This window comes from Schistocerca gregaria, chromosome 4 (assembly GCF_023897955.1).
Source record: "Schistocerca gregaria isolate iqSchGreg1 chromosome 4, iqSchGreg1.2, whole genome shotgun sequence".
NCBI lineage: Eukaryota > Metazoa > Arthropoda > Insecta > Orthoptera > Acrididae > Schistocerca > Schistocerca gregaria.
In genome coordinates this window covers 400,740,046-400,767,985 of record NC_064923.1, presented here as the reverse complement: position 1 = coordinate 400,767,985, position 27,940 = coordinate 400,740,046, and the positions used below count along the sequence as shown (strand labels likewise).

The 27,940-nt window shown below is 38.3% G+C and overlaps 2 protein-coding genes across 3 annotated transcripts in view; one reads left to right on the top strand and one right to left on the bottom strand.

The window, feature by feature from the left end:
- The window catches only part of LOC126365897 (serine/threonine-protein kinase Genghis Khan), a 323,790-nt gene extending 314,290 nt beyond the window's left edge, over positions 1–9,500 (bottom strand). Inside the window, exon 1 of one of the 2 annotated variants that reach the window (XM_050008618.1) lies at positions 9,409–9,500. The gene's annotated coding sequence lies outside the window, so the exon portion shown is untranslated. The other variant, XM_050008619.1, reaches the window with a different exon arrangement.
- Positions 9,501–9,918: 418 nt separating this feature from the next.
- Positions 9,919–13,060, top strand: LOC126365898 (protein lines). Its single transcript, XM_050008620.1, has 3 exons — positions 9,919–10,090; positions 10,179–10,315; positions 10,434–13,060. Exon 3 carries the CDS (start codon positions 10,525–10,527, stop codon positions 12,406–12,408), a length of 1,884 nt encoding a protein of 627 aa, XP_049864577.1. The 5' UTR covers positions 9,919–10,090; positions 10,179–10,315; positions 10,434–10,524; the 3' UTR covers positions 12,409–13,060.
- Positions 13,061–27,940: the final 14,880 nt, after the last annotated feature.

Here is a 27,940-nt window from a genome sequence, read left to right as displayed (position 1 = left end):
TTGTGCAAAGTGAAGATTTCACCTACCGATTACACCTGCCAAATTTTACCCATCTGGCTGTAGTGTCACCAAGCTATCTGATTGTCTCTGGTTCATTCTCTCATACTTTTCTGCCGTCGACGTAACACTGTTTCTATTGCAGCAAGCCTTTTTTTTGCATGAACTTCACAAGTGATACTCTTAACATTTTCGGACTTCTGAGAGAGAGGGTTGCAGTATGTCCCAGCAGCACTGAGTCCTGTCCACCATCCAGCTGCCACTGCCCTCTGCCACACCTTCCTTTTGCATCTGCACACTGCAGCCATGGCGGGCCCTATTGTCAAGGGTGGCACTATTATGGACACCAGTTGGCCGCAGCACTCTAACTCAGTTCTGCTGCACTGACTGCTGCCGGCCTTCGTCCATGAAAGGGTTCATTGGTTTCCAGTGTCATCCACATCCAGGGTCAAAAGAGCCTCCAGGATCATCTGCCTCCAGAGCTCCAAGGATCATCCGCCTCCAACGTTCAGCCAGCCTGCTGTGTTCATTCCTTGCTGCTGCACCTTCCCTGGCTTTACACCATCATTCCTTCCATGGTGTCCTATTGTTAATCTGTTTCTCTCTTCTCCAGTCATGTTCATTCGTATCCACTCCACTGTTTGCCATCATGCCTGGGCTGTCCACGAAGTCTGCAAAGCGACAACTCTCAGTCTCGAGTGTACAATCTTCAGTTACGAGCACGGCAGCTCTGCCATCTTCTCCAAGAAAAAAGGCATGCGGTATCTGCACCTATTCTCCTGCTGGACAGCAACCCTAAGTGGCTGTAGCAAAAGAATAAGAAGAATACCAACACATAAAAATTTATCTTCTAAGTGCTTATGCTCACATTTATATTGCCAGAAAGAGCAAGGCAAGGGACAGAGATTTTAAAACTAGTTGGAGGTTGAGTTTTAGAAGGATTCTTGTAAGCAAAGAATTACAGCAGCAGCTAGGAATTCTGTAGCTGAAGTTCAGACGACTGAAGACAAAAATGTTAGCAAAGAAATAGCATAATTTTTCCCACAAACACTTCAATACGAGTGCTATTAGCCATTATGTTAAAATTATACATACTTATCTGTCTATAGAAAGTAAACAAAAGTAACAGATATATAAACATGCAGCATGTGAGTTAACTGCCGAACTATCACAGTAGCAAAGGGAGCACAGAGTACAACTTCTAGAGAACACAATTTTAAAAGAAAGTTAGACTATGACGAAAATCTTTTATGCTAGCAATGAGTTTCCTCCTCAGGGGACACCACCTTACAGCAGCACTGTCCGTGCGGGTGAGGAGGTTTGCATGCTCTAGATCCTGAGGGCTATGCTGGCGGTAGCTTAGCTACCATCAGGGTCACCCATGCTGGATTGGCCAAGGGGGAGGAGCCAGACGAAGTGTATCCTACAATGGCCCACTGGTCCTTTTCACCTATCCCAAGCCATCCTTACCCTGTCCATTTCCTGCAATCTCAAATCTTAATAAAGGGTAGGGGGGGGGGGGGGGGGGGCTCTTAGGCATATGGAAGCCAGCCGCCCTAAGGGAGTAAACCCTTAAATGAAAATTGGGCAAGTCTGGAGGCTCTTAGGTGGCAGCCCCACCACCAGACTAGGGAGCTGTGGGCCAATCATCGGCACTCCCAAAAACAAATGATTAAAAAAAAACAGCAGAAAAGAACAGCCGGACGGACTCAAATATGAGGACCTGTGGCATGAAAAGGACAACAAAAATAGGTTTCTGGAATATTAGAACATTGAGAGAAGCCAGCAGATTGAAACAGGTTACAAAGGAGTGACAAGTTACAGGTTGGATGGTCTCAGACTTAGTGAGGTGAGATGGTTAGAATTTGGATAAATTCAAACACAAGGTGGATACACTTTTTTATACTCTGGACCTGCTGCAGAAGATGCAGAACTCAGAAATGGAGTTGGACTTTTGTTAACCAAAGGAGTGAAAAAGAGCCTTACGGAATGGAAACTGGTTTCAGAAAGACTACTGACAGCACATTTTAAGACAAACGTTCAAAATGTCACAGTCCTTCTACAAAAACCTCAGATACTGAACAGAAAAAAAGGGGTTTTATCTCTCCTTAACTGTCACCATTAAAAGTACCAGTAAGAGAGACATATTGATTATTATGAGAGACCTAAATGCAAAAGTCAGAAAGAACAATGAAAGCCTAGAGCACGTAAAGGAATTCCACAGTATCGGAGAAATGAATGAAAATGGGGATATTTTTCAAATTTCTATGCCAGTCACAATTTGATGACTGGAGGTACATTATTCCCACACAAGAATTGCCATAAGGTTACATGGGTGTCCCCTGATCATAGAACAGAAAACCAAATTGATCATATAGCGCTAAGAAAAAAATTTAGGTCACTGATGAACGTGGCAAATAAATGCGGGGCTGATGTGGCAATGATTATCACCTTATTGTTGCAAATTTTAGACTAAAATCATGGGTACAAAAAGGAAGTTTGAACAACGGAACAAAAAAAATATGAGGTGGGAAAACTTAGAACAACAGCAAAACACGAAGCTGTCTGTACTGAGCTACGGAACCGCTACAAGGCACTCCAAAAAACACAGGAAAATGATGAATATAGTGTTGATGATACATGGACTCAGATTAAGGACGTCTATTGCAATGTGTGCAAACAGGTCATTGGCTTTAAAAACCATTTGAAGAAAGATTGGATGTCTGAGTGTACATGAAATTTGATCAGCTGTGGATAGGAGATTAAAGCAAAATTAAATATGAGTAAAACAAGGCAACAGGAAACTCGAATGTAAGCTGAGTGTGCAGCTACTGACTCTCAAATAAAGAGGAGTGTGAGGAATGATAAGAGAAAGTGGATGGCAGAGCAAGCTCTGAGAGCAGAGACAGCTGCTGCAGCAAGGGGAGATGCAAAAGAACTGTACCGCAGCACTACACTGTTGTCTAAAAAAGGTTTCAACAAGAACAGACCTGTGAAAAGCAAGGAGGGTCGACTGTTGACAACAGAAGAAGACCAACTTAGAAGATGGAGAGAACATTTCTCTGAAGTCTTAAACAGAGAGCAACCTGAAGAGAAGAAGAGGCAATGGAATTTTCCAGATGCCAGTGACAATCAATGTAAACGCACCAAGACTGAAATTAAAATAGCTCTCAAACAGACAAAGAACAGGAAGGCTCCAGGAATGGATAACATTGCACCTGAGGTGCTAAAAGCAGACATTGACAGTATAGTAAATTTAATGCATCCATTGTTTGAGAAGATATGGTCAGAAGAGAAAATACCAAAGGATTGGAAAAAAAAGGGCTGGTTATTAAGTTGCCAAAGAAAGGGGATAATACCAAGTGCAATAACTGGTGAGGCATCAGCCTCCTATCTGTACTAAGTAAAGTACTCTGTAGATTGATTCTAAATCGTATCAAGGACTCAGTCAAGGCACGACTGAGAAAAGAGCAAGTTGGGTTTAGAGAGCATGTAATACTTGAGCAGAGTGCAGAATGGCAGAACACACACTACCTTACATTTATTGATTTTGAAAAGGCATTTGACACTCTTAATAGGATAGTTATGTGGCATACCATGGAAGAATATGGAATACTGTTAAAGATAATAAATATTATTAAAGCCATGTGTGATGGATATGAATGTAGGGTGCTACACAATGGGAAACGTAATGAATCCATCCAAACAAATGCTGAGGTGAGGCAGGGATGTATTCTGTCACCTACCTCCTTCTTGTTGTTGGTACTGGACAGCGTAATGAAAACAGTTGTTGTTGGTGATAGGAGAAGAGGTATTCAGGAGGGAATGCAAGACAGGCTTGAAGACATTGACTTTTCTGACAATATCTGGCTGACCTCGCAAAGATTGTGTGACAAGGAAGAAAAGTTGGAAAGACTGAAAGAGGAAGCAGAAATTGCAGGACTTAAAATAAATGTTCAGAAAACTAAGGAAATGAGAATGCGATCTGAAAAACAAGTGAAGCTAACAGGTGAATGTAAAGAGTCGGATTCGGAAGGCAAATGGAGCCTTTGTACAACTGTACCCTGTCTGACATAATACGAACATCTCGACATGAACCAAGCTGCACTTGTTCAATAGCAACGTAAAGTCAGTCCCCCCTGTATAGATGCGAAACATGGAAGATAAGAAACCTGATTACAAACCAGCTGCAAGTCTTCATAAACCAGTGTCTTCGGCAAATTATAAATGTGACGTGATCAGATGTTATATCAAATGACGAATTGTGGGAGATGACAAACCAGCGACCAATCCGTGAACAAATAAAAGAAAGAAAATTGAGGTGGATTGGTCACACAATACGCAACAACAAAGACCTGTTGAAAAGGCAGCACTAGATTGGAATCCACACGGAACACGTAGACGTGGCCGCCCAAAAGAGACGTGGGAAAGAACGATGGAAGAAGCAGCACTGAAAGCTGGTAAAACATGAAGTGAAGTGAAATGTTTGGCTGCCAACAGGACCAGGTGGAAGTTCTTTACTGCTGCCCTAAGATCCAACAGGAACTAAAGGAAATAAGTCAAATTGAACCCTGCCTAAATCAACAATGAGTTTGATGACTTGTCCCACACAGCGATAGCCTATATGAGAATGAGGCTCATATAAGGAAATCATCATAATTTTAACTTGTACAGCATTTCCCATGAAAAAGGAATATATCTACAATTGAACAAGTCTGCTGCTGTGTTAAAATGTATCGTCTGCACTCTGTTGTGAGAGGAAAAGTCTCTCCAGATGCCAGATGACACCTTTGTACTCATTGCCTTAACCGATTTTATTGACATTTATCCTCACTCCGCCAGGAGTGCATAGGAAATTTTCATAGCTATTCACCACATCTACTGGCACTGAAGTAAGTAACATTTACATCCTGGTGTCAGCCACTGACTTCCAGGACTTGTTTTATGAATTATAGCACACTGATGGCTTCTTTGTACTTATATCTTGCATAGTGTGTTGAAGTGTTCTGAGCTATTTGTACATCTGTTATTAGAGTGCAGTTGTGCTGAGCTATCAACATAGCAGACTAAAGACTTCCAATGGGGGCAAACTGTTTGTGTGCACTTAATTGATGCATTTATGACAACAATAGTAAATCTTGGGATATCTCAAATAATTGAATTTGATGTGGCGACAGCATTCAGTGTTCAGAAGAAGCCTGCTGGCTAAATACAATAGTGGAGAAAAAACTAAATTACTGGTACAAATGAAGACATTAGACAGAGGGATTTCCTCTTAAAAGTAGACTATCGTCAAGAAGTGATTGCTTGGCTTAATATGCCCACAGAAAATGCAGTATCAATGAAAACTGTGACTGGAGTACACATACAAAACATTCATGATACAGCTACTGACAAACTTAGTTCAAACTAAGTGAATGCAAAGAAGAGGTTTCAATGCTGCAAGGAATGTAAAATCCGGATGATAAACAAACTAAAGTAAGTAATAGTAATACGGTATGATCAGACTACTTTTATGCTATTCAGTACATGGAAATATTTCCATTGATTTCTGTTTATCAGAGTTTTCCTGGATCATTTAGGCAAATGCCAGGATGGTTCCAGAAACAGCCACCTGTCCTACTCTCTCGGACTACTTGCCCGATCCTCATAAAACATTATATGTATGCTGTGTGTTGGGTATTTTGACCTACTGATTTGCACTGTATTACCTTGATAAATCCTATACTGTTGAGAGATGACCCTTGGATGAATGAAGATAAACAAAATAAATTAAAATATTTTAATATATGCTTGGTGAAATAATAAATGGCTTCTTCAGTAGAGAAGCCCTATTGGAATCTCAGTAAAGGAAATTGCATCTTCTAAAATGAAAACATCCTTGTCAGAAGATTCTTCTGCCTTTATAGTCATTGGTGAATATATTCCAGTCATTATAGCCTGTAATGAAAGAATACTGGCGGTTCATTACCTTCACCTGTATCTTTTTGAGAGAAATGAATATTTTCTATCAGAATAATGATATAAAATCCCATTTACCATCGATCATAATGATAAGTATGATTCTGTGGGAGGATAAGGACAGTTCAGGTTGCCAAAGGTGGCCCTACAGCATAGGTACAAGGTAAAGTTACCATCAACCCAAAGATTGGTTTCAACACCGTAGTGCTTTACCAGGCTTGGCCCTTTAGAAGCAGTGTGTCACACCTTGCCTCTGAACTGAAAAATCTACAATTTAACATGGAGTGCCCAACCACAGTGCGCTTCATACCTTCACCTTGCCTTTGAACTGAAAAACCTACAGTTTAAAGTGAACTGCCAAATCACAGTGCACTTCAATGTTTTCCACGTTAACAAATACTGGCAGATGTGAAAGAAATGACAAGTGACAGATAAAAGTCCTAGGATTGGCCAGGGATTGAAAGTCAGACCTTTGCATCAACACTGGGCACTTATCCATTACACTATACCTATTAGCAGGAAAATCATGTTATTTGGTTCAACTTGTGTATAGTTAGAGGAAAAGTAAGAGATTTAATTCACCATTAATAATCAATTAAACAATGCTGCAACTACAATTCTGGAAAAAATATTGGCACACTTCCACAGCCAATATGAAAAATTACAATTAGTTTGATAGGTTGCATATGTAAATTGTTAGTTGCCAGTCAAAGAATTAATGCAAAATAATTATAATGATTAATACCCATATAGAACAGCTGATAGGTACTACACAAATAATCTGATCCACTAACAAATCATGGAAGATGGAATTACAGATGACAGGATATGTGCACAATAAAAATATTCCAGGAATAAATATGGAACTACTACATATATGTCTGACAAGGGCAGGGAGAGGAATACATCATTTACCAGACCCACAATGTTCACTGTTTTTCTTTGGGGCCAAGTGAACCTACCTATTATAAGGGTGCAAACAGAACACTTGATATATTTTTCTTTTCTTATGTAGGAACACAGATTGATCTGTAGCATAGCATGACATCCAGGTTAAGTTGGAAGGTGACAGTTTGATTGTGAACAGGCAAGGCAAACAAATCTAAATATGAAATCTACATAAAAGAACAATACATTATCCTAGATTTCAAAATTATTAGTTCCTTTGGCCGCTTTCATCTTCACGACAGGTGAGTCCCTCTTATCCCAGGAATGAGCAAGCCACCCTCCCTTTTCAATCTTAGTGACAAACCCCCCACCCCCTGGGAAATGCATTATACAGGACACATTCAACAGAAAGAAATTATTTATGAATCACTCTTCCCGTAAAGAGTAAAAAGGGAAATTAAATAATTACGTACATAGCTTTAATACATTCCCTCTACGAGATGAGTGAATGCATAGTTAAAAACAGTACAGTGTTAAATGATTATACATGAACTACATTCCAAAAACTGTCTAGCACATAAGCCTTGGAAATAAACAGATGTAAAATACAATAAAAGGCAGAATATATGTGAAGAGTGATATAAATTCAGGATATAAAAATCACACACATACACAGTGAGAGGGGAAAAAAAAGGGGGGGAGGGGACAAGACTTTTGCCACAAACTCTCATTGCCAGGAAGACAGCAACTCTTTACACTATCAGCAGACTAACGAAATTCTTAAGGATGATGACAACTTTGAACAAAAAGAGAGACAGTTTGTTTGTAGGCTGACAATTTCTATACCAGTTATGTAGAATATTATTGAAGCTGTCACAAAACTGAAATTTAGAAACGAAATAAATGTCATACTTCACTAGCAACTATCGCTTTCGAGTTTTGAGGAGACTATTTTACATTTCATAGATAGATTGTAAACATAAAGGCCAAAATTTAGATTGTGTCTATAACTACTCTTTCAGACTACTGCCAAATACTTTCATGGAAGGACAGTTATGAATGCCAACGAAGAAAGAAGAATTAATTTAATATACAAAATGCCCGTCACCTCAAGTGTTGAGCTGGAGACCATTATTTTGGCTGAAATGAAGAAAATAAACAAACAAATACGTAACTGGTGAATACCCAAATGTTTACTCATCACTAAACTTGATGCATTGGGTAGGGAATTTTCATCCTGTTTCGAAATTAAGAACTCAAGCTTGACACTTTTGTAGGCTGGTCTGTGTGTTTTGCAACAAAGGATGATGTGAAACTTTAAAAAAATAGTAAAACAACATCAGATATGTGGGTTCACTTTGATGTAAAATACTTTGTTATATCGAAATGAATTTCAACATGAACAGATAGATTTCTCTCTTTTCCTTTCGTTTAAGTTTTGCATCAAAGCACTGCACCCAAACTCACATTGTTTTGAGCTAAAAAGTGCAGTGAATATAAAAATAAACATATAACTCATAGAAAGATGCATAGATACGAAGTTAACTTAAGCTTTTCCGGTTTAAAAAGACACATTGTAGCAGCATTTTTTTTCCTTTTTTCGTTTTTAATTTCATTCATTCTTAGGATCATGGGAACTATTCCTGCTCAGTTTCATAAGGAATGTCAGTACATATAACACTGTACTTGTGTGATGTCACCACAGATCAAATAAATCTAATATTAACATACCAACATTATGACAATCTGCTGAGCATGGAATCATGTGCAAATGTCTGTAACACATCAAGTTTGTTAAAAAGCAAAACACACACACACACACACACACACACACACACATACCATGCTGTTACAACACAATGATTTTGTAGATGATGTACAACTGGCATGTTTAACTAATTAGCAAAGACGTTCACCAGAGCAATCGGAATTCCAGTTAATGTTAGCTCTAAAGTGGAAAACATCCAAATTAATTGAGAAACTGAAATAACATAGTTTCCATACTCCTACTCGGTAATAAATGATGAACATTTCATTCATTCTCCCAAACCTGCCAGTTCCTGTAGTTTATCCGAATCTGACAATTATTAATTGTTTGTGTAGCTGATAAAAAAAGACTGCAACTTTCCCAGGATATTATTGTAAACTGGTTCACTGTTCACTTTATTTACGACCTGTGCTTGTTTGATATGCAGAAACAGCACAAATATTAACAGAACCTAGAACATTTTCGCTATTCCACACACTATGTGCTACTGTTATGATGTCTTTTTGACAGCTAGTATATACATGAGACAAGAACGCACCACACAACAAATCACATGTTCTGCTACTGCGAAAGGATGTTTGCTGGATGCAAGACAAAGGTATAAACTTTTCAAATTGCGAGAATTCTTTTTCATTCAGCTTCACTCCCTATTTCCCATACTGAAAGCTATGAAGCTAACCTATATCATCGCTCTATTTAAAGGCCAAGCTAAGTAGCCAGTTCTTTTTGTTATGGTTTTGTTAATAGTTAAAAGTTGAATCCATGCTTACAAATTTTATTTAAAATCGTCATACCGATTACACGAAGTTTTTTATCTTGTTAATGGGGTCGCTTCATTTTCGTCATTCAGTTATCCCCATGACCCCCTACTTCGACTCCAAAATATGGCTGCCACACCTAGCCATCAAAGGAATTGTGGGAGTGTGCAGTCAGAAATGTAAACAATATTGCCAAGTTGTCTGTTACTTCCAAATTAAATTTGATAAATACTTGACGAATTATTCGCAAAGGAGTTGTGCTGCATGAGACAAAGCTAGTGGCATTTGTTAAAACTTGAAAATTCTGATGTACTTTCAAGAACAGTTTTTAACATTAATATTCTGTTTGTACTTTTATTATACAAACCGTTCGTATTAACTGCAAAATACTCATTATTTTCTTGCAGACTATTCCTTAGCCTCGACGAATATTGATCCTGTAAACAGTAACCAAAACTGTAATTACACAGACGTCCAATTTGGCAACACTGAACACCTTTCAACCCGGATACCTATATATTTACTCTTAAATCAAAGTAAAATATGTGCTGGTCGTTGATATTCGTGTGAGAAATATCAGTGTCGGTGCCTGACCCATTTTTTTGTAATGTTGATGTTTTTATTTACATAGTGAACTTTCGCTAACGTTGTATGCGTAGGCGTGAATAAATATGAACATTAAATGTAGGTAGATGACAGCGTCATATTGTTCATGATGGTGGGTTGTTGTGGATTTGTGATATGGTCTGTGAATTTGTGGTGGACAACTTCGTCAAGAAAGTAAGAAATGTGTCGTTATTGTATAGGTACGTGTCTGCTGTACGACAATTTGACAGCATCTATGTCATTAAATCGACTTACATGGAGAAGATTTCAAAATCTGTTTACGCGCCTGACGAGTTTGCTTCAATTCGCTATGCCTGGGATGAGATTGGCAGATTCGGTGAGTAGTCATTGTCTGCAACTGTTTCGAAAGTAATATCTTGTTGTTGTTTAATCTCTAGTAGTCGATGACGTCTCCTGAACATCTAGAGCATTAATTACACTTCCTTGTTTTGCAGATTTCTGAGGTTCCTGCGCTAGAACAGAACCATCCACAGTTGGTTGAACTTTGGTTACAGAAATGACATCAAAAACCCAGAGGATTACTTCATGCAACAATATATTTGTCTTGAGGATATACATCACCATAGATTTGCCACACTACAGGAATTTAAAGTGAATTTCATGGTCCTTAAAAGGACATCTTTAGTACCTTCGGTACCAACAATGGGTGAGCCTGTGAAGAAAAAGCAAAGAGTCGATGAAATAACTGACATAAATTTGCAGAGTGACGGTGATACGACTGTGGAGGAGGAATTGGCTGCGATACAGCAGCACATTCTGAATCAGTGTTTGTGCCCTGTGTCAGAAACATGTCTGTGGAAACCTTTTCAAGGCGTGAAACTTGTGTCTGAAGAACAAGGAGATTACCGCATACCAGTGCTGTCGGAATGGAGCCGTGATAGAATCCTGTTATTTGTTAGCATATTGCAGCTTTTATGTGAAGTTGCTATTAAACAAAATTCGAAAGGCACTCTGTGTAGTCGAATTGGTGAAATATGTGACGTTCTAGTTAGAAATGAATACGGTTTGATTGAGCAGCTCATAGAGTTTTCTTCGCACCCAGATCCCTTTGTATGCTTCGCTGCTAGCAGAGCTTTGTCAGCCTTTTTAATAGTGTCTAAATCTCACGTTAATCCTTCCTGGTTAGAAAGCCTTACAGAAAATATTCTCATTACAACATTGCCACAAAAAATTTCTTTTTCTTTAGAAGTAATTAAACATGTTGTAGAATGGAAAGATATTGATAATCATCCATTAGAGGACAACAGTGAGGACAGGCCACCTACTGGTTGTGTTGTGACAAGTTTATCTGATCCAGAAAGCTTGGACACTAGCCAAGTAAAATGCTTGTGCATAAAAGCACTAGAATCTAAGTGGCCAGCAGTAGTCAGAAAATTTGATGGATTGATAGCATCATATTCTAATGAACATGAATCATCTATCATAACATTCCTTGGTTTGTGGGAAGCAATCATTTCAGTTAAAGCAAATCTATCTGTAGTTGATACAAAACCTTTTTATGCCCACTTGGACAGCTTTGTAGGACTGCTCAATTCAGCTGTTCCTGCTGGCATTTGGAAACATTTGTTAGCGTTGTTCAATGAAGTTCTTTGTTATGGCAGTACACTTGCATTGCAGGATATATTGGCTGAAGAACCTTGTGCACTGGCTCATTTGGTGGTGCGAAGTGTGAAAGACTGGCATTTGTTGGATACTCTTCCATATCGCGGTGGTAGTGGAAGGTTTGGTGGTGGTGCAGGTGATGGTGATCGTCCATTACTGCAAAAAATGGTTTTGCTGGTGCTGAAGAGTGTTGCTGTGACTGTGAAGGAAACAAGATGTGATAGCTCGAGTGACAGTTCCCTTGGTTCAGAGGCAGATGATGTGGATGCTGACATGGCTGTCATTGAACGAAGTATTAGAGAAGTGCTCCGTCAATTGGACAACTGTGTGAAGACACTGCTTCCCTTTCACCCTGAAACACCTCTTGCCCAGTGGGTTGTTCAGTTGTTTACAGACCAGGATGATGCCTTAATTGAAGGAATGGTATGTTGTTTGGATGTAGCTGTAGGTTTATTTTACCGAAGCAGTACTCAGGTTGACTTAGGACGTACATTGAGTCCAGGAACAACTTTTGTACAGTTTCTTAGAGCTGTTTCTCATGATCCAGATGTGCTACTGGATCTCCTTGTCTCAAATGAGACTTGCTTTTTGCTGTACCTGTTACGCTTGTTGAAGTTCATACGTCGAAATTGGGAGGACTTTGTTGCTTGTTGTGGTAGAGAACTGGATGACACGATGTCTGTTCTAATAAGATTACGCCTTGCGATTGACAGGCTTGTGTCCAAAGCCCTGTTCCCGTATAATATTAATCCTGTGCTGAGGCTGCTAGAGAAGTGTGAACAGATGTATGAAGTTAATGACAGCTAGTATTGGATTTAACAGGAGCTCTATCCTCAGTGTGTTGTGTATGCCTGTGTTCCTTATTTTGTGTAGTTGTGAAATAATTAGTCTTGTTTATTTATATTTCCATCATGTACTAAAAAAAATCAGAAGGCAAGTTAAGCAACATATAACATATTTTTTTACCAAAATAGTGTAAATATGTGTATTTTATACAATGGTGTTAATATTTATATAGTTTTAATTTTTTTTTTTTTTTTTTTTACTTCAACATGGTCACATATCAGCAAGCCATTCCAACATAAGTTACCCCTGTAAACTGTACAAAGTTGCATGCAGAAAATAGTATGCTTAATGCTACACCTTACCAAAGTTTTGGCAAAAAACTGCCATGTGCTGCAAGTTCTTGATTATGATGTATTTTCCTCATTTCCTTTGTAATAATGAGCTGATCATTTAAATGCTCATACATGTAACTGTACCTCAGACCACTGAATAGAAATTTTCCATTGAAAGCAGCTGTTTTCAGTAATGTTAAAATATTTTTTAAGTTGGTGTTGCTACCTGCACCAAAACTTTTGTTTAATACTAACATGCTCATTTTTGAATATAAGAATGTGGAAAAGACATTGTGAATTTTCATGAAAATCATTTGGATGATAAACAAATTTTAAATACATATTTTGGGCATAATTTATACTTAATATAATCTTCCTGATCATTTGAATAAATGTTGAATGGTGTTCACCATGCAGTTAACCTGTTTTAATGTCCTTATAACACGTTGTGCTGTGTAATTCAAAAATTGGTGCTGTAGAAAAGCCTTCAAATCTCAAATATTGTCTGCCAGATGCAGTTTGACTTCGTCAGTTCATCAGTGTTGTTTAGTGATGTCTTTAAAGTTTTGTAATGCAATGTGAGCATTATTTTATGATAAGTGAATAACTTCCTGTCCACTTTAAAGGCAGTTCATTTTCCATGTTGATCTGTTCAGAAAATATTAAGATTACATTATTACTGAAGTTTGAGTCCAACTGTTATGCAAAGAACTGGGTGAATATATGCCCACTCTTGTTTCAGCCCCATTTTTGTTCCCCTACTCATAATAAGACAACCTGAAATCCAAATAGAGCTTCAAACCCAAATGAAGAATAATTTGCTATCATTTCATATGGCACATAAAATATTTAGACTAGTTTATGGGATCTTACAATAAATCTGATTTTGTTTAAATGTATCCGAATGAAAGCCTTGTTTTAATATGTGGGAGGGGGGAAGGAGATACATTTCTGTGAGTGTACTATATGTAGCCTAAATGATGAAGGTGCAGAGAGAAGGGGGGGGGGGGGGGGGGGTGGGGGGGCAGCAACCATTAACCATAAATGAGACTAAATGATATTATATGACTAGTTTAAAGTCTTTGTTCAGGTACAACTTGGGTATCTCAACTTGCATCTGACAATGTTGGAGTATGTTCTGATGAATTCTTGCGATCCAACACTTGAGTTGTTGCCTGACACATTTATTCGCTTTCAAAAGGATAATAATTATTTCAGTCATAGTTTGACCATCTTTTGCTTCTACATAACCAGTTTTCAAACATGAACTTTCAATTATCTTTAAGACAAAGGCATAATATATTACATGGTATAAACTGCTCACATGATGAGCAGACTACCTAAGTGTGCTTATGATGCACACTATATGATGCTTGCTGTCAGTACTCGTACATTTGCATACTAGCACCTCGTAGTTGACTGGCAAGTCCTTAAACACTTTCATAAATTCATGTCTTGTAACTTTGCCACTAGTGCTAAATTTGTAAAGGTTATGACTTCAGTCTAAAACTTTTTTTACGGCTATAAAACATAATATTTTTTTGTTTTTAGGAGCCTGTATCTTCAGCACATCATTTTGCACTGTGACCAAATGATTATGGTTTGAGTGGAACATGACAACATTGTTGTATCTTTGGTAAAACTGAACAGGCTTGAAACCACAGTTCTTTGTGTTTCAAGCCAAAAAATTGTGGTAGAATATCTAGTTTGATTTTTCAATTAGTTCCTTTTGTTTTTAACAGAATTCTTGGAAGAGACTTGCTGGTATATGTGTTACCATTAGCTAAATTTCTGCTAGTACTTACTTGAGGAACAACAAAACATTTTACTATTTCTGAATGTTTATTTTAAAAACAAAGATTCCAAGACTTACCAAGCGGGAAAGCACCGGTAGACAGGCACAATAAATAAAACACACACGCAGAATTTGTAGCTTTCGCAACCGACGGTTGCTTCTTCAGGAAAGAGGGAAGGAGAGGGAAAGATGAAAGGATGTGGGTTTTAAGGGATAGGGTAAGGAGTCATTCCAATCCCGGGAGCGGAAAGACTTACCTTACGGGGAAAAAATTACAGGTGTACACTCGCGCACACATGGATATGCTTGTGTGTGCGAGTGTACACCCGTCCTTTTTTCCCCATAAGGTAAGTCTTTCCGCTTCCGGGATTGGAATGACTCCTTACCCTCTCCCTTAAAACCCACACCCTTTCGTCTTTCCCTCTCCTTCCCTCTTTCCTGAAGAAGTAACCGTCGGTTGCGAAAGCTAGAAATTCTGCATGTGTGTTTTATTTATTGTGCCTGTCTACCGGCGCTTTCCCGCTTGGTAAGTCTTGGAATCTTTGTTTTTAATATATTTTTCCCATGTGGAAGTTTCTTTCTATTTTATTTACATCATTAATTTGAATGTTTATTTTGTTTGTTGAAAGAACTACTTGGCTGTGTGTCTACATTTGTTTTAGAGTTTGTAAGATAGCATTTTCTGGAGTCTTACCAAGATAAAAAATCTTTATGCCGCATTTATTTGGCTTTTTGGTAGATATTGTTGAAAGGAATGTAGTCCTCTAAATAGAATGAGTTACTTGTTGGTTGTCACATATTTTCCAGGAGTATACAACTTCAAATAGTTACCTTGCAATGGTGTAATGAGTTCACGCAACACACACATCCCCCCCCCCCCCCCCCCCCAATCATCATCATACAGTGACATAAAGACAGGAATCTTCTATATTACATAGAAACTGCAAATAAATCGGGCCTATATGTACCTCGCGTATCTATTGAACTGGAAGCCTTAAAAGTTCCTACATATAGCGGGACACCCAGAGAGGCTTTCATTTCTACATTGTATGTATCTTGGTGTGTCATTAGGCTGAGTGAACTGTTCACAGATGCTTATCATGTGCATGTTAGTGTACATCATAATGTCATCCGCCAATGTAGCAGCAAAATAAAGAGGAAGAACATTTCCATTGTAGCTTTTGGTGCAGTAGTCTGTACTGAAGTAACTGGATTATGACATAAATGTTATGGTTTTTAGATTTTCTATTATAAAGTAATATTTAATACTAAATGAATTCTAAGATACATCACTTGGAAAGGCTTCCACATTTGAAGCCGTATTGTGCTCTTTTTTTTCATTATTGTCATCTCCATCTTCAGAACGTCCTGATGATAGAGACAGTTTGTCACCATTTTGAAGCAGCCCTGACATTTTGTTCATCTGGGAAAAACTAGGATATTTTCTAAAAGGCCAGGAGAAACAACATTCCAACCTGTGTATACAATGAGCACTTCCTGAAAGACATAAATGGTCAGAAAAGTGACAATGAAAATTTTACTTAGGAGTTCACACACATGAAAGATGCCTTGTCGGGTTTCGCTCCTCGGAAATACTGAATAACCCAGGCAGTTATGTCTGGTCTCTTTGCGAAAATAGTTGTGCCTGTTCAAATCACATAGTGCACAGAAAAAATTAATGTAACAGTAGTTTTAAACAGAGCTGAAGAAGCAGGAACGGAGGAATTTACATAGGACCAGCTACCTTCGTTGCTTGCCATGTAGTCAGCTGCAGTAGAATAAACTCAGTTGTATTGACCCGATGCAAGCAGTTAAGGGTTAAGAGCCTTTGGCAGAATATTCCTCTGTCATCAATGGGGTGTTGACACCACTGTCCTTGAGTTACCACACACTATTCATGCACATTCAAATCCTATTGTTCTTTGTGCTGGGCAGACAAAGACAGTTTCTTCTCTTATGATGTTACGGGATGTGTGTGAAAATAATGTCTCAAGGCAAAACTCCGCACAAGGTTTTAGGTACTTTATAAAAATTGTATGAGAAGCAGTAGTACTCGTAGCATGTTACAGATACATTACAAGAAAAACAGATAATAAAATGTTAATAGCGTTGCCTGAATTTTTAATTTTCATAACACAAGCGCTGAGATGCTCATAAGAAACGAAGATTACAGTTCTCTTTCCAACAGATGTTGAAGTTAGTTACATTCCGTATACCATAATTGTCACCTCTTGCTGTAGTTTTGAATACATTGTTTTGTTTACAAATGTAATAAACTTTCTCAGTAAAAAGCACAGGGTGATTGTAATTGAAGTTTCACTACTTGAGAGACCTCCATGATAAATGTGTTGTTATGGGACCTGGAATTTCCGTAGAGAGGGTAACATTTGTTAATTGCATACTTTGTCTACATTACAGGTTACAAACCTTGCATCCACGACAAGATTGCTCTAATGCTTCCTGAAACATTGTGGACCACGCAATGTTCAACTGTCATGACACAGCTGCCTGAAGATAACATGTTGCATCCAGCATTCTCGGCCACGGCAACAATAACTCTATCGACCATTTGTGGCACAATTGGCCGTTGGCCTCTCCCAGGAGCAATTTCCAATTTGCCATTTAATTTAGATATCCGAGTCGTGTTCCTCAACCCCAGAACAGAAAGAGAACCTCTCCAATCTGATACTATTGCTGCTGTTTTGATAAAACAACTTTGTGAGTAAAGCCCTACTCACCTTGCCCAGACCCATGTTGACTGTCTGCAACAGTCAGGCATAAGACACCTGCTTAAAGGAAAATAAAACCATTTGCATTCAAGGTGCACCCACATGATTAGATTAGATTAATACTTATTCCACAGATCACGAATACGACACTTCGTAATGATGTGGAACGTGTCAGGTTGTTGTTTAATGATCGTGGAAAATCAGTTGTAATAGTCTGTAACCGAGTAGTGAGCATAGGAAGTGTTTGTAATACAGTGTTACATACGTACGAAGTGATAAAGACAGCCAAACCACATTGGGGAAGGGGGGGGGGGGAGGTGAAGACTGAAGTGTGTAATAGAGAATTTAGCTGTGGTAAGTATTAAGAAATGAAATGACTTATACAGGATATGAAGAGACATATAACTGCTTGAAGTTACTATGTTAAGTTTTTGATCAAAAGAAATACGATTACATCGGTATTTTCCAATTTATAAGCATGTAGCTCTTTTTGATCAGCTTTATATTCAGAAGGCTGATCTTCCTGAGTAGGACTGCATGTTATGGAGTGGAGAGGGGAGGGGTTAAGAGTATTTAATGGCATTGACACAAGTAAAAATTCATTCGCAAAAACCATGAAAAAGAGAGAAAGTGTGTGTGTGTGTGTGTGTGTGTGTGTGTGTGTGTGTGTGTGTGTGTGTGTGTGTGTGTGTGTGTGTGTCATCAGCTAGGCTTTATTTTAGTGTCTTATTAGGTGATTACCCTGTGTTGTCCACAAACTTAGGTCAGTTAGATATTCAAAAGTATAAATATAATATACAACTTATAAAATGAAAGATTTTAGAAATTTGTTATAATATTAACACAAAACGTGAGTCTATCTTTGATTTGTAGTTTCTCTCAAGGTACAAGAGTAAATAAGTACTTGTGTGAACCCACTCTGGAATAAGCAACATGGAGTTGCATATGAGAAAAACATGATTGTCTCAGACCCTAAGTCTTACTGGAAATTGCCATCTTTTAAAAGAATGAGTAGGATGAAGCCGCTCACACTCCCCCTTTTGAGTTAAGACTCACTTCAGTTAACTTACCCAGCAACTTCTTTACACAAGCTCTTCTGCTGATGCTCTATAGTAAAATAATTGGAGATCCCATTTGAAGTAAAAGATGATGCCATGGCAATTGAACTACATCTGACATAATTATGAACCTTGCTGAGGAATTGCTATCAAGTTTTACTATAGTATTAGGCAACTTATATTCAGAGACTACACTTATTAACATGGCAAGCACATGATTATTTATTTTATAGATGTCACCATATCTAGTTGCAAGAATGACACACTCTCGTAGCCAGTTCAAATTATGATAGTTCTGGATAACAGCCGAATACTGTGCATCTAACTTTATGATGAATGTCACTGATTGACAAAAATATGGTGACCATTTTGTTTTGCAAGAAGACAGCTGCAGATCTACCTTCTGTCGCCAGTAGCAGTCATCATAAAACTTGGTCACACTCATTTCTTCAGATTTATTCTTGTGTTTCACTTTAAACTTATCTTTCACAAACCTCTTCACAAAATTGAATGTGTTATAAGTGTTTGGAATTCATCGACCATTGTTGACTGGCATGATGGGCATTTTGATAAGTAATTGCCTTATTTATGTCGCAGGTAGAATTTTTCTTCCTGGTGATATCCAGTGGCAGCACAAGTTTGGAGTGGACTGGCCTCCCTCCTTCCATTAACATTACGTTCCACATCATTACGAAAGAATCGTGTTCATGATCCATGGAACAAGTAATATAACTAACTAACTTAAGAGGCAATGGCAAGAGTACTTAGCACCTGTGGCCTAGTTTCACCAGACTTAAATTAGTTACAAATATTTTTCCTTGTTGAAGTGCTAGTAAAAATGATACCTGGGATGTTTAACAACCTGATCCACGATAATTTGTCCATGAAATTAGCTCTCTTCGACATTTTAAATTTTTTTTTCTCATATGTAATCCGAATGAAATATGCCGTCTTGGTGTTGAAATGATGGTGGCAGTTTGAGTTGCATTAGTTTTTTTTTTTTTTTTTAATCATGGCCATATATTTATCTTCTAGAATAGGCAACACCATATTGAAAATGTCGCAACTGAATGAAATTTATGATGAATTGACAAATGTATTATCACTTAGGTATCCTGACATGAAGTGCATGGATTTTATCAGATAATTTAGTCAATATAACAGCAAACAGATTTTTCATTTACTCTCCAAGGGAAGTCAGTCAAACATCTTGTAATGTTTCGCTGTAGTATTAGTTTCCTTTCAGTAAATTGTTTACTGTTCTTTGTTTCACAATAGATCTTGATCCTCAAATGAAGTGAAGAAGCATCCTAAGAAAATATCACTTGACATTATTGGACTGACGTGTATACTCAACCAAAGGTGTCACTCAGTAAGACATCCTGCCTCGGATCTGGCTGGCCAAATTTTCTTCACTTCGTCATAATATCAATTAGTTTCGACTGCTGTTTAAATACTGTCAGAATCAAGTTAGTGTTGTACTGGCTAATTGACATTTTTAAATGTCTCTTTGATTTCTGTCCTAAGTCTGATTGCAGGTGAAGATGTTAAATAAATCTGGTCTTTACATTCCACAAGCCACCTTACACTGTATGGTGGAGAATATTCAGGTACCACTACCTTTCCCCCCCTTCCATGTTCCACTCGGATATGTTGCTTGAGAAGACTGATCATCAGTAAATCTCCATTTGGGCACTGATTTTTCTCGCTGTGGGCATTTCGTAAACTTTTGTGGGAGGATGTAACATGTTGCCCGACTTGCACTTACTCTCTCACCATCAGTCATAAACCTCTGTAAGGCCTAATGCTCCTCTTGTACATCCGCCACTGTTTATTGAGCATCTCTGTAACACTCCCATGTCGACTGAACAATCCTGTGATGAAACGTGGTGCTCATAACTGGATGTCTTTTATCTCTGGTATTAATCAAACCCAGTGAACATCCCAGACTGATTAACAGTACTCAGGAATCATTTGTACAAATATTTTGTAAATCATTTCTTTGATGGATTAATTCAGTGTCCGTAAGGTTCTTCCAATGAATCTCAGACTAGCATCTGCTTTTCCAACAATTTGTTTTATTTGATCATTCTATTTTAAGTCAATCCAGGTGCTTACTCCTAGGTTTTTACAACAGTTACTCTTTCCAGTGTTTTCTTACCATCAATGATGATGAAGAGTAAATCATTTCTTTACCTATTTGTGAATAGTATGTCACATATACTTATGTTAACATCAACAGCCATCCCTGGAACACTAATAAATCATTTATAGGCCTTCCTACAATGTGCTACAGTCTTCTGCTACGTTCTTACACATAATTGCATCTGCAAACAGTCTTATAAAGCTTTTGATGTTTCCAGTAGCAGTAACAGTCATATCATGGTTTCTTTTCGTACCTCTAAAATTTCCTTCACATCTGTCAATTTTGTTAATTGTGTCATGTTGAGATATGTCTGAAAAAATTCTGAATCCAATCATGGATATGGTCTAATACTATGTAAGCTCATATTTTGCCAACAGTGGAGGAACTGTGTCAAATGCCTTCCTGGAGTCAAGGAACATGGCATCAAACTGGGCACCACTATGGATCTTGTGAACAAACAGAGAGAGATAAGAGTTTCACAAGATCTCTCTTTACGGAATCCATGTTGATTTTTGTAGAGGACATTCTGATTCGCTACAAGCTTCATAACACTTCAATATAAAACCTGTTCCATAATATTACAACGGGCTGACATCAGCGATACAGGCCTATAATTACGTGCATATGCCATACGAGCCTTCCAGAAATGGGAATGACTGCACTTTTTTCAGTCACTAGGTACCTTTCTTTGCTTCAGTGACCCATAATGAACTGGTACTAGAAGAGGAGCAAAATCTTTTGCATAATCTCTGTAGAATCCTGGGAATCTCATCCACTCCAGATGGCTATCTGCTGTTAAATGTTTTAGTTTGTTTTCTATTCTGCAATCACTTATATTGCAGGGGTTGAAAAGAAGAACCATATTGTGATCATCTGCTGGGAAACAGTTTTTGTAGACCAATATTTCTGCCTTCCCTTTTTCATGTTATGTTTTGGTGAAAGAATGATCACTCAGCAGGTGAATAGATGATTTCAATCCGCATACTAAGGATTCATTATTGTATTACTTATTCCTCTTGTACTTCTTTAGGACCACAGCAATATGCTGCATGCATCTTATTCTTGACACTCACAACTAGTGCAATATTTATAAGTATCTACCCTTATTTCTCTTTATTTTTTTTAATTTTTAAACTTTTTGTTCATAATTTTAGTATTCGGATCTAACTTCTACTTCTTTGTAGTATAGTTTTCTATACAGCCTTCTGAAGAAGGGAACTAAGTGCTTGAAACTGTTTAAGTAAATAAAATTTCTTTTATGCAGGTGGTTGCTGAGTATTTGGTTATATACAACTAAAGTTGCTGAAGATAGATAAAATACAACAAATAAATAACGCTGCTAAAAACAGATATACGAACAGTTAGAAAGACTGGTAACACAAGTGCTAATTCTTCAAAAAAAATATGGGAACATGTGGAAGAAGTTACTAAACAATACTCAACACAAAAGTACACAGATAATATTCATTTTTTCAATGAAGCACAAGATAAAAACATAAAACAAAACATTGTGTACATGTAAAGTGTTGCTGCTGGTTTTGGTAGCTGGAGCTCTAAAATTTTATGTTTATTTGTACATTACCTGAAACTGGCTGTAAATGTAGCTGGTAAGACACGGAGAGTTTCAGTATTGGCATTATTTTCCACAGCGTCTCTGAGGTGAATATAATTAGTAAAAATGTAAAGAAGACATTCTAGATCTTTGCATACATGTCAATAATAAATTGATGAAACCACTGGCTAAAGTAAGATATGCGATTATGTACAGTGTCTTTAACGGGTTGTGTGTACATATAGAAATTTTTTACTGAAACTTTACTTTTGTTTTTTTAATCTGTCTCAGATTAAAATCTGTCTTGATCATTGGATGCCTGTTACTGAGATGTAAGAACACCCCTGGTCAGCTGATTTTATCAGCCGGAGGACTGTTTAAATGGCACTCATGTCCAGCTGCCTGTCGTTGGTGTTCTCTTAAGACTACTTTGCATTGATCCATATGAATAAATTCCCCTGCTGTTTCAATAAAACCATTGTGGTCATGAAACATCCTCTGTAAAGTGAACTCAATTATGTCCTGTTACTGAGATTTAAGAACACCCCTGGTCAGCTTCTGTTTTTACATCTGCTATAAAATACAGATTTTTTGTGATTGTCGGGACAGCAGAACTTATGATTCTGTCTTATGATGAATTTGCCCTTGCACTGTAAATGTTGATGGAAACACAGGCTATTTATCCTCTGATGTGGACTAAACAATACAATTTATTGTATTTTCTGATGCAGGTACAAAAATATTTTTACTCTGACCTGTCTCCTGATTTGTAAGTGGAAAGTCCTTGCAACAGTGGCTTTACTGGCAGAATTTCGATTTCCTTTTTTTGCAGGAAATCCAATGAGAGGCTGAGTTCAAATGTTTGGCTGACAAAAACACTTGTATTCCATGAGTAGCATTCATATTAATTGTAGTGGAATCCTCTGAATGTTAAGCCAAATGTTGTTCATTCTGTAGTTGTCTTTCTCTGTCTCTTAATTATAGTAGTCACATCTCAATTTGTTGTTCTGGTTCTGAAGTTCTAGATGTATCAGCTCAATGTCTCTTATTTTGTAACTGAACATCACAATGCTCTGCTGTCTCTGAGCTTCTACATGAAGTTACCCTGTTGCAGAGTGTAACAAGTGTTCAATTTCTCACCTCAAGAATTTCTTTTCTTTGCTGTTGTTTCATTTTTCTAGCATCTTTGCGAGTTTATTACAGCAAGTGTTGGATTCCATGATTTATCAGGATTGAAACCACTATCTCTATTAATTAAATTCATCGCCAAGCGAATTTCAATTGCCTCCTTCACTATCAAGTCCCAAAAGGATGATGTAGTTGCCAAAATTTCAACATTGTCATACAACATACTGTGATCATTATCAATACAGTGCTCTGCCACTGCCGACTTGTTAGGTTGTAAAAGTCGTGTGTACCTCCAGTGTTTTGTACATCTTTCTTGGACAGTACGAGTTGTTTGTCCGATGCAAAAAAGGCCACATTCACATGGAATTTTGCAAACTCCAGATTTTCGGAGCAGCAAATCATCTTTGACGGAGCCCACGAGTGCAGCTGTCTTGGGTGGAGGATGAAAAATCACATTTACTTTGTGTCTGTCGAGAATGCGTCCTATTTTTGATGAGAGGCTACCCACATATGGCAGGAAGGCCATCAATTTAAAGGTTTCTTCATCTTCTTCTGCTTTCTTTGTGGCCTCTTTCAGTTTCATTTTCAGTGCCCTCTGTATTTGTTGTGGAGAGTACCCATTGTCTTCAAACACTCTTTGTAAGTGGAAAAATTCATCTTGCAGACTGCGTTCGTCAGAAATAATATGCGCACTGTGAGTCAAAGTTCGGAGAACACTCATTGTCTGGGCAGGATGGTGGCAGCTATTTGCACGTAAATACAGATCGGTGTGCGTTGGCTTCCATTCTTGGATGTTTTGGTTCAGCGCAGAGAGGATGGCACTTTGGGACATGAAGTGTATAGGAAGCCGATGCACACCGATCTGCATTTACGTGCAAATAGCTGCCACCATCCTGCCCGGACAATGAGTGTTCCCCAAACTTTGACTCACAGAGCGCATATTATTTCTGATGAAAGTAGTCTGCAAGATGAACTTTCCCACTTACAAAGAGTGTTTGAAGGCAGTAGGTACTCTCCACAACAAATACAGAGGGCACTGAAAATGAAACCGAAAGAGGCCACAAAGAAAGCAGAAGAAGATGAAGAAACGTTTAAACCGATGGCCTTCCTGCATTATGTGGGCTGGACTCGTGGGCTCCGTCAAAGGTGATTTGCTGCTCCAAAAATCTGGAGTTTACAAAATTCCATGTGAATGTGGCCTTTTTTTACATCGGACAAACAACTGGTACTGTCCAAGAAAGATGTACAGAACACTGGAGGTACACACAACTTTTACAACCTAACAAGTCGGCAGTGGCAGAGCACTGTATTGATAATGATCACAGTATGTTGTATGACAATGTTGAAATTTTGGCAACTACATCATCCTTTTGGGACTTGATAGTGAAGGAGGCAATTGAAATTCGCTTGGCGATGAATTTAATTAATAGAGATAGTGATTTCAATCTTGATAAATCATGGAATCCAACACTTGCTGCAATAAACTCACAAAGATGTCATCACAGTTCAGCTCACAGCGATATATCAATATGCCAACACAGATCAACTGCAGAGTCATAGACACAACTCGCGCATTGTGCATGTCTCTGCCGCTGACCAACGTCTCTGGCACATTTGCATCTGTGGCCGCATGCGCAGTCGTGCGGTACAACAGTGTAAAGGGACAAAGCGAGCACTGGAGCAGCAGTCTTGCGGCTCACTCTGAAGATGGCTGAATGTTATACAGCCGAAATATTAGATGAAGAAGGAGATTTCTTGCGGCTGCACACCCGAAAATTAATGGAACAATGTCGTGGTGTTTGAAAGAAACTGTCTTAACTCAAGAAAAACAAAGACATCATAGCTACTTGCCATGGGAAATGTCACAGTGGCTATTGGACAGTAGAACACTATAGGTCATTGGAACAATTTTTGGTTGATCCTACTTATTGCAAAATATGTGGTTGTACTAGCAGATCGTAAGAAAGTTAAAAATCTGTTCTTCCACATTACAGAGTGGGTAGTTCTACCAGCAATATCCTCATGACCCACATTCTTTTTACACCCAGAATACCCCGTCTATTGAAAATACATAAAAATGGATGCTCACCGAAACTGTCGACACACAAATTCACCAACATATTATATAGTGTGTTATTTCTCGGGGGAACTGAAACATTCTATCGGGAAAATGATTCCAAATATTTTCCTGTATATTAATAAAAGTGAAAATTATCAAAGATCACAGCCTTACAAAGCTCTATTGTAAAACTATTATTTAGAAATTTACTAGTACCAGGTGCAATGAAATTGCTGAGGCTGAGATTGCTCAAGAAATTTGTGACGTGATTGAATTCTGTCAGCAGTCAAGTTATTTTATATGTAGAAGGGAATTTTATGAATGAATTGATGCCGTTCCTATGAGTAGACTGTTGTTGCCAGTAGCTACTGAACATTTTTTATGGGGCATTCTGATCAGCAATACCGAGCTTGAAATCTCTTGTTAATTCCACTATGTGAGTACATGTTTGTTCTGATGGTCTCTTGTGCAGAACAGCTACATCAACTTACCTGCAGTACTATTGATTCAACAGCAACCAAATCATTCAGTTTATCTGTACTGTCCACACAAAGGCTCCACCTTCTCTTGAATTAATTTTAAATTTCACAATAACTCACTTTCCCACCATGAAAGTTTTAATCACTTTTATTCAACCTATGTTTAAGAGTTACCACTTCTTCGTCATTACTTTTGGCTTTGATTTCAAATTTTTTAATTTTCTCTTCTCAAATTTGTTATCAGTTGGTAATTTACAGGGCACTTACTGCATTTGTCGAAACTCAGTGGCTGATATGTCTTCTACTAACAGTCATTCTAGAGACACTGGAAAGTTACATGTGAATTGGTAATGAGGTTTGGAAACAGGTTTTAAAAGCAAAACATTTCCAGGGGCTGATGTGCACTCTGTCAATAATTTATTCATTGTGAAGTGTAGATTAAAATTGGAGAAACTGCAGAAAGGTCCGACATTAAGTAGATGGGATCTGGATAAACTGCGAGAGAGGGTGTGGGGTGGGGGGGAGAGGTTGCTGAGAGTTTCAATGGGTCCACTGGAAAGAGGAAAAGGAAGACAATAGACGCCAAATGGGTAACTTTAAGAGGAGAGATAGTAAAAGCAGCAGAAGATCAAATGAGCAAAGAGACAAGGCCTACTAAAATCCTTGGATAATAAAATTATTGTGTGGCATTATTGGCCAGGAGGCCCAGTCTCCTGCTGTTTGGGCACCTGGTGCAAGTCTTTCTGTCTGAAGCCACTTTGATGACTTGCGCAATCATGAAGATGAGATGAAATGATTAGAACAATACAAAATCCAGCCCACCAGTGAACACAATGTACATCTACATCTGTACACAGGGTATTACTGTGAAGTTCATGGCAGAGGGTATGTCTCATTGTACCAGTTACGAGAGTGTCTTCTTGTTCCAGTCACATACTAAACACAGAACAATGACTGCTTAAATGCCTCTATGTGTGCTGTAATTAATCTGATCTTGTCATCGTGAGCCCTGTGTGAGTGATAAGTAGGGAGTTATAGTATATTGTGGTTCTTGAAACTTTGTAAGTAGGCTTTCTCAGGACAGTGTACACCTGTCTTCAAGAGAGTGCCAGTACAGTTTCTTCAGCATCTCTGTGACACTCTCCCATGGGTTAAGCAAATCTATGACTATTCATACTGCCCTTCTCTGTATACATTTAGTATCCCCTGTTTAGTCCTTGTCATGCAGGCCTCACACAATTGAACAATATGTCAGAATGCACTGCACAAGTGATTTTAAGCACTCTCCTTTGTAGATTGATTGCATTTTCCCCATGTTATACCAATAAACCAAATCTACCACATCATCTGCAAAAAGTCTGAGTCTACTACTGTTATTGACTGCAAGGTCATTAACATACAACATGAACAGCGTGTGTCTCGACACCCTTCCCTGGGGCGCAACTTAAAGTTACGTCTACATCTGACAGTGACTCTCCATCCAATATAACAAGCTGCTTCCTCCTTACCAAAGAAATCCTCAATCCAGTCACGAAGTTTGCTTGATACCCCATGTGGACATAATTTTGACAATAAGCATAGATGTGGTACTGAGTCAAATGCTTTTCAGAAATCAGGAAATACTGCACCTATTTGACTGCCTTGATTCAATGCTTTCAGTATGTCATGTGAGAAAAGTGTGAGTTGGGTTTTGCATGACTGATGTTTTCGAAATCTACACTGGTTGGCACTGAGGAGGTCATTCGGATCAAGATACCTCATTATGTTTGAACTCTGAGTATGTCCTAAGAGTTTACAACGAATCTATGTCAAAACCACTGAACGGTAATTTTGTGGATCACTTATACTATTCTTCCTACAAACGGACGTGACTTATGCTTTCGTACAACAACTGGCCATGGATTCTTGTTCGAGGGTTCTACAATAAACTACAGTTAGAAGAGGGACTAACTTGGCTGCAAATTCAGTATAAGTGTTCCATTGGACCCTGGAGCATGGGTCCAATTTTAACTACACTCCTGGAAATTGAAATAAGAACACCGTGAATTCATTGTCCCAGGAAGGGGAAACTTTATTGACACATTCCTGGGGTCAGATACATCACATGATCACACTGACAGAACCACAGGCACATAGACACAGGCAACAGAACATGCGCAATGTCGGCACTAGTACAGTGTATATCCACCTTTCGCAGCAATGCAGGCTGCTATTCTCCCATGGAGACGATCGTAGACATGCTGGATGTAGTCCTGTGGAACTGCTTGCCATGCCA